This window comes from Aquarana catesbeiana, linkage group LG05 (assembly GCF_042186555.1).
Source record: "Aquarana catesbeiana isolate 2022-GZ linkage group LG05, ASM4218655v1, whole genome shotgun sequence".
In the NCBI taxonomy this organism is placed as follows: Eukaryota; Metazoa; Chordata; class Amphibia; order Anura; family Ranidae; genus Aquarana; species Aquarana catesbeiana.
This window is the reverse complement of record NC_133328.1, coordinates 556,849,712-556,858,159: the sequence shown is the minus strand read 5'-3', so window position 1 is coordinate 556,858,159 and position 8,448 is coordinate 556,849,712. Positions and strand designations below refer to the sequence as shown.

The window sequence follows — 8,448 nt, the reverse complement described above, 5'->3', positions numbered from 1 at the left end:
GTCCCCAGCCCAGTAAATCAGTCTTCAGCCCTGTCTGGATGCCAAAATGAACATGCAGCTCAGCACCAGATCACGGCTTCTCTGCATGCCTCCGTTGGCTGAAATCATGAGGCCCTGTACAGCATAACTCACCAGCCCCCCGAGTAGATGGGGTCTGGGACTAGATGGGGCCTATTTGTGGCCCTGCTTACTCTATCCCTATATTTGTAAATCATCCAAGTATTTTCAAAGCGCCCACCAACACACAGAGAGAGAGACAAGTAAATTGTTGCTGCTTTTACACTAAATGCTGTTTATAAACTTTTTTTTTTTTTACAAACCAGTTTGATCCTCATTAATTTGCACTTATCTAAAACTTAACATGAGCAAGTTTTCTATGTGAATAATGAAATGGCTGTTGAGTGATGTGTTGATTTATCTTCAGTAAATGGGTTCTGTAACTCGCACTGTATTCTGCATTTTTGTGGGATTTGTAGCTATGCTCTTTGTTTATCCAAGAGTAAAATCCAGCAGCGTGCACTGCATTTACATCCAACATGAAAAGCTTGCTGCTTTTTGATCCACAAAATTGCTTCATCTATATACGAAACTCCAGGCCAAAATCATTGAAGTCACAGAATGACTTGTATATTATTAGTCTGGATTGAGTGGTTTGGTTTGCTGTTTAGGTAGATTGACGTTGGATGCTTTGGAGTTACATTGATCTGCACACACAGAGGTGAAAAACAATATAAAGCTTAATGAAAAATCGCTAGCAGAAGAAAAAATAGAAACTGCTTGGTGTGAGTTCTTGTATGGTGAAGAGTGATGGCTTTGTCTAGATCTACCTATAGCCGATGATGATCATCAAAAAATGGGATTGGCAGCTTGAAGAAACTCCAAGCACTTGGACAGCATGAATTGCAGTATGCTCTTTTACCTCTTTCACACAAATGTAACACAGGCTTGCCAGATTTGGCATTAAACCCAACCATTGTGCCTCTATGACATGCCTCTATATTATATGCAGTGCTTAAAAGGAGAAATATAGCCAAAGCTTTTTTGGCTATGCTTCTCCTCTGGATCACAGGAGTGCAGTTTGTTCTGTACTCCTGTGACCCGTTTTCAGCTGAAGCCCACTGTCGGGTGAAATCAGAGCTGGTCCAGGCCCTGAAGAGATCAAGACAGTATAATTGGGATCCACCCAGAAGCCTGTACCGGCACCTGGCTCAGCCTCTCAGCAATCCACCGAGAACCTGATCCAGCTGCTCCTGCCCCACCACAGTCCAGTGCTCCAGTGAGTGCTGGATGGGAGAGCAGAGAGTGGGTGAATGCCAGTCATGGGTCCCTGCTCAGAGTGGAGGGGGAGAACTGAACTATCAAATCAATGCTGAATCCACCTAGATTAATATAATGTTGGCCATAGAGAAGAGAAGCCATACTTCTCTTTTAAGAACATTCTATTTCATGCAGTGGCCCTTGGGCTCGGTTCACACTGGGGCGACTTGGGATCCGACTTGTACGCCCTCAAGTCGCCCCAAGTCGCCCCAGAAATAGTTTTGATGGGAGTTAACGCTAGTGTCTTAATAGACACTACTGAAGTCGCTCCGACTTCAGAGCGTACTCCCTGTATTACTTTGATCCGACTTGGTAGGCGACCTGTACCATAGAAATCAATGGAAGTCGCCTCCAAGTCGGATCTCTCTGTAAAGTCAAGCGACTTTGCAGGGAAAACCCCTCCCTCCCCCCCTCCCTCCCAGAGAGCTGATTGGCCACAGGCGAAGTCGCCTGTCATGGAGGCGACTTCAAGTCGCCTCGTAATTTGCCGAAGTCGCGTCGGAGTTGCGTCGAAGTCGCGTCGAGGTCGCGTCGAAGCCGCCGTGCAAAGTCGCGCTAAAGTCGTGTTGCCCATGTGTGAACCGACCCTTACTGCTCTCAGTTGTAAACATTGTATCATTGCAGTCCCACACAGCAAATCACACTTTAAGTACATGCAGTGCAATACTCCTGCAGGGCCTGCTGGTTTTAACTAGTTCCCCCGAAACAGTACAGGGGTTACCAGCCATCCACGCAACAGTCCATTCACCATAGCTCCCAACTGTACCTGATTTTGAGGGACTGTCCCTGATTTGGAACACAGTCCCTCTGTCCCTCTTTCCTCCCCATTTGTCCCTCATTTTGGTCTGATCTATATAGTTGTATATAAAATGCACTTTTTATCTTTCAAAAAGTTTTTCACAGTGCTAAACCTTTTATCCAATTTCTAAATTACTGCATTTGTAAATTTCAAAAGCCAATATAAAGGAATAGCAGTGGTTAAAAAAAAGCACTTGTGGGTTTAACTAATCTTTTTTTTGTGTAATTCTCCTTTTGGGGGCATGGCAGGGGGTATGTCCTATGCCTACATACTTTTGCTAATAGGTGTCCCACATTTTCATCTCAAAAAGTTGAGAGGTATGCATTCACTACAGCTTCATTCAACAGTTTAGGGTTTTTTTGTGATGTATTTCTGGTAAAACTTGTAACAGGAGAGGGCTTAGGGCATTGGATACTCCAAAATGGCTGGTATTTAACAATTAGGGGACAGTCTGCTTCTTAATCAACTGCAGTAAACGGGCACTAATGCACTGAAGTATACTACACTGAAAGATACTGCATTAAACATGCACTAAAGTACTGAAATATACTGTGTTAAACGTGCACCAACGCTATGAAATGTACTGCATTAAACGTGCACTAACGCAATGCAATATACTGCAGTAAACATGCACCAACACACTGAAATATACTGCGTTAAACGTGCACTAATGCACTGAAATATACTACACTGAAATATTGCATGTGCTCCCAAATTTGTGGAAACAGTTGACTATGCACAAGGCAAGGTCCATAAAGACATGGATCAGCGAGTTTGGGGTGGAGGAACTTGACTGGCCTGCACAGAGTCCAGACCTCAACCCGATAGAACACCTTTAGGATGTATTATAGCAGAGACTGCGAGCCAGGCCTTCTTGTTCAAAATCAGTGGTCAAACATTCCCATAGAAACACTCCTAAACCTTGTGGACAGCCTTCCCAGAAGAGTTGAAGCTGTTATAGCTGCAAAGGGTGGGCCAACTCAATATTGAACCCTACGGTATAAGACTGGGATGCCATTAAAGTTCATGTGCGTGTAAAGGCAGGAGTCACAATACTTTTGACAATATAGTGTGTACTGTAATACTGGCAATGAAGAAGAATTTTATGCTTGTGTACGCTTACGCACCTTTATGCTACTATGTTACAAGTTTACGCAGGGTCTTTATGAAACATTTTGCTCAGGATCTTTTTGTCAACTAGTATAAACATCAGTAAATTCTTACATCCCTGTGCAACTGGCCTAATACAATAAAGGATATATGACTAGTGTGTGTTATGGAATTATTTCTGATTGGGACTCTAAAAACTGAAGTTAAAACTGCAGCTGCAGGAACAGATTCACAGGACGCAATCACTGTGTTTAAAATGTCCGTTCAGTGCCAAAATGTATTATTACATGTTATTTTATACATAGATAAGAAAGGGGTGGTGTGAGATATTAAAAACTAACAAATAGAAATATGTTATTAAAAGCTAACAAATAGAACAATTGCAAAAGTAAAACCTTGAGAGGGGAGGGGGTAGAGACAGAGAGAGCTTCTAGCAGAAGATGTGTCTGTGTGTTAGGTCGAGGTTACAGAACACATTTCAACAGTGCGAACAAAATGGAGTCTCTTGTGCTTAAACGAACAATACAGTGAATGTCCATGTCATGTGGTACATTGATAAAATATTCATACCTGCTCACAGTATGCAATGAGCAAAGTACAGGGTAAATGTTATTGTTTAAACACTAGCATTGCAAAATTAGATGTGCCGTGCCAATATAAACACAACGGATGAAATTATATTGAGAGTGACAGAAGAATGTAAGGGACAATGGATGAGCAGCTGAACACCGTGGAGCAGAAGGTTATCCTGAAAAGAACTATTGGATTCTTCAGTGCCGTTAATTTCATCTTTGCGGTCATCTTGGGCACTGGAATTTTTGTCTCACCAGGGGCCGTCTTGCTCCTCTCACAGCTAAATGTTGGGGTTTCACTGGTGATATGGACACTGTGTGGGATAATATCAATGATTGGAGCTCTGTGTTATGCTGAATTGGGAACTACCTTTCCATCATCTGGTGGGGAATATTATTATATTAAAAGAGGCCTGGGGCCCATTCCTGCATACATTTTCTTATGGACCGCCGTTATTTTCCTCAGGCCAGCAATCATAACTGTCCAAGCATTGATGTTCGCAGAATACACTACGCAGCCATTTTTCCCAGGATGCTCTTCACCAGAAGCCGTCAAAAAAGTCACAGCTATCTCCGTGATTTTAATTGTAGGGATCATTAACTGTATGAGCACAAAAAGGATTATTGTTGCACAGAATGTTTTCACAGTGCTGAAGATGGCTGCTCTCAGTGCCATTGCCTTATGTGGACTTGTCCAGTTGGGAATGGGCAAGACACAGAACTTTCACAGGGCATTTGAGGGAAATGTCCCTAACATATCACAGATCGGAGAAGCCTTTTACCAGGGCATGTTTGCATTTGGAGGCTGGAATGTTCTTAATTATGTTGTGGGTACGTATTTGCTGTATAAAATTATTTACTCTCACCATCATTTGTCTGGATCATTTAAATTCAATCTGTTATGAGAAAAATACAGAAGTTCATTGTTGGCTGACTGGCTCTGGTCTCAATTGCTGAATCACTGACCTAGAATAAGCATGCAACCAATGAAGCCAAAGGAAAACCAGAACTTTTCATCTACATACTTGTTCCAAGTCAGTGACTCAAAATAGTGAGGCTTCTGCATCAATGTAATTACCAGGCAACTAGCATTTCTAAAAGCAGAGTTTAGCAATGGCATTCTATTTTTTTCCTCAATACAGAGTGCCTTTAAGTAAATGTAATTTTTAACGGTATGGTTTTATCTACACCACATACTGATAGTGTTGGTGCGCTTTTGTAAGTTTATCATTTCCTTTATGACAGTGTTTTTCACAGATATTTATATTACATTGCTATCGCCAAGTTATATTTATATCCTAAGTGCTAAGTATATTGTGTTGGGATCAAGAGAAAAACAAACCCCTGCAACACAGTTCTATAAACTTAAAATCTGCTTTATTTTTCAGCAAACACAAAAACAGTTGAGTAATATCAAGGAGAACCACTATGCTTCTATCCTGCGATCGTGATAAATAACAAAATAAATAACAATTCCAATACTAATTACAGTTGCTGCTGAACACTGCTATGTGTTCCCACACCACCAGTAGTAATATAAACAGATAAAGTGCAGAACAACAAAATATAATAAGTGAACATTACATATACCCTAAGTGGATATAATGAATAACTAACAAATAAAATATTATAAATCACTTGCTTACTGGGCACTTTCACCCCCTCCTGCCAGGCCAATTTTCAGCTTTCAGCGCTGTCGCACTTTGAATGACAATTAGGCGGTCACGTAACACTGTACCCAAACAAAATTTAGGCTGCACTGATGGGCACTGATGAAGCTATACAAAATAAGTGCAGCGCTAGTAGAATAACAACTTTGCAAAATTTTCAAATTTTCAAACGAAAAAAAGAAATAAAAAGAAAAACTAAAGCAAAGTCCCAGTGAAAATTTAAGTCCATAAATAAGGGGTTAAACAACACCCATCCATGTAAGATATCAGTGGCAGATTGCAGAGGAGGAAACCGTGAAAGATCCTTCAAAGTATGTGCATCCAGCTCCACACCCAAGTGAGTAAGTAGCCTGCTTACCAGCTATCCGTGACCACTAAAACAGTAGTCTCACCCAGCACAGGGAAATCGATCTCCCCAGGACCCTTAATGGTGTCTGGAACCACAGCTTGGCTGATAACACTCAAAAGATATAAAATGCTTCCATAGGGCAGTAACCCAATTCATCCTTGTAAAATGATCAATAGAACGGTTTGCATCTGCCATAAAATGTACGATAAATCCAATAAAAGAGTGAGAAGTGTGAGGGATCGGCAGGCTCATGTGCAAAATGGAGACACCCCCCTCCCAATGAGTGATCGGTGAGTGTGTATCAGGAATCACTGATGAAGTTGCACTGATATGCAGCATTGATGGGCACTGATAGGTGGCAATGATGGACACTGATAGGCAGCAATGATGGGCGGCAATGATGGGCAACACTGATGGGCAGCACCGATAGGCATAACTGATAAGCATAACTGATAGGCACTGACAGGCAGCAATAATGGGCACTGATTGGCAGCGCTAGTGGGCACTGATTGGCAACACTGGTGGCCACTGATTGCCAGCACTGGTGGGCACTGTTGGGGCTGCACTGATCATCAGGACACTGATGATCAGTGCCCTGATTATAAGTGTAGATGTCCCCTGTGTGTATTTGCCGGTTATTGGCTCTCCGCTGTCAGCACGAGGCGAGGATTGCAGATAACTGGTAAATTCTGTTTACACTGTGATCAACTGTGATTGGACACAGCTGGTCACACAGTAAAGAACTGCTGTGATTGGCTCCTTACCCTGATCAAAAAGAAACGTGAAAATAACTGCGCATCAAAAAGGTAATTATAAGTAAATTATAAAAAAAACAAGCTGCGAAATCCTATATGTGACACAAACACACAACGAGAACAATAATAAACTGGTGACTAGCGCTTTTGACAAAACACAGTGAATATAAATGTAAAGATGGTCAGACATCACCTTAAACAAAATTCAAATATGCATATAATCATATATCCAAAAAAGAAGGGCATGTGCAAAAAATATACTAGCAACAAAGGCTGCAATATGTTGTGCAACAATATTTTAGAAGGTTATGAGTAATAGTCCATATAAGAACACCCGAGTATGATGTAAAAATCCAGTGAAGGTCCAGTTATATGGAAACATAAGTGCTTGGGTCCACCACCATAAATAGAGTGCCTGGCCGCTTACCAGAAACCCATGACCCCCCGTTACAGAGGTTCTGAGTAGGCTGTTAAAGGGGCTCAAGGCTGATACACAGACCAGGTTATACCACTCCGCTGAGGGCAAAGTTTTTTTCCTGTGGATCCATCCATCTGTACCACAGTCCCTGATGTCCCATTCCAGCTCCCATCTTGGCTTTATGGTGGTCCGGAGCAGCAGGATTTAACAGTCTACTCAGACCCTCTGTAACAGGGGGTCATTGGTTTCTGGTAAGCGGCCAGGCACTCTATTTATGGTGGTGGACCCAAGCACTTATGTTTCCATATAACTGGACCTTCACTGGATTTTTACATCATACTCGGGTGTTCTTATATGGACTATTACTCACAACCTTCTAAAATATTGTTGCACAACATATTGCATCCTTTGTTGCTAGTATATTTTTTGCACATGCCCTTCTTTTTTGGATATATGATTATATGCATATTTGAAGTTTGTTTAAGGTGATGTCTGACCATCTTTACATTTATATCCTTACCCTGATCACAGATCAATGCCAATGTGCGCTACAGAGGGCGCGCGGCTAGCGCAAGCATGAAAGGACGTCATATGACCCCCTCCCGGCAATGTGTGGTCGTGCTGTAGCCGTCATTTGGCTATAGCGCAGTCGTGAAGGGGTTAAACCATCCTAAAGTTTATGAGTGATGGTGGCATCCTCCAGCTACAACCTCTATACCTTGGTGAGAAATAAACATCTGCAAAGAATAAACAATATGTTGAATAACAAAGGTAAAAACCTCATCTAAAAAGCTTAAAGTGATACTAAAGTCTCATTTTTTTGGTTAAAAATAACAAACATGTTATACTTACCTGCTCTGTGCAGTGGTTTTGCACAGAGCAGCCCAGATCCTCCTCTTCTCGGATCCCTTGCCGGTGCTCTTGGCCCCTCCCTCTTGTTGCGTACCCCCACAGCAAGCAGCTTGCTATAGGGGCACCCGAGCCGAGACGCAGCTCCCTGTGTCAATTCAGATAAGGAGCCGTGGCCCGACCCTGCCCCCTATCTCTCCTAATTTGCTCACTGACTTTGATTGACAGCAGAGGGAGCCAATGGTGCTTCAATGCTGTCTCAGCCAATGAGGAGGGAGTGTCCCAGACAGCCGAGTCTCTTGTGCAACATCACTGGATCGAGATGGGCTCAGGTACGTATAAGGGGGGCTGCTGCACACAGAAGGCTTTTTATCTTAATGCATACTTTAACCACTTTAAGTGAATAGTGGTGGAAACCTCCAACCAAAAATGGATAATATTTTATCAATATGTAAACCAAAAAAATAATATTTAGTACAATGTGATAACAGTTTAATATAAGTGCAGTCCATGCTCCACTTCAATCCAGTGACACCACGTAAACTCTGCCACCTGTCATGCTAAATGCTTACCTCACAGTATTGACCTATGTGTTAAATGAGTCCCAAC

At 42.2% G+C, this 8,448-nt stretch overlaps 1 protein-coding gene across 1 annotated transcript in view; it reads left to right on the top strand.

Moving 5' to 3' along the window:
* The first annotated feature begins 3,896 nt into the window (after nucleotides 1–3,896).
* LOC141145317 (solute carrier family 7 member 13-like) overlaps nucleotides 3,897–8,448 on the top strand; it is a 120,106-nt gene continuing 115,554 nt past the window's right edge. The window contains exon 1 of the mRNA XM_073631893.1: nucleotides 3,897–4,629. Within this exon, the coding sequence (XP_073487994.1) occupies nucleotides 3,936–4,629 (694 nt within the window). The 5' untranslated portion in view covers nucleotides 3,897–3,935. The remainder of the gene's footprint in view (nucleotides 4,630–8,448) is intronic.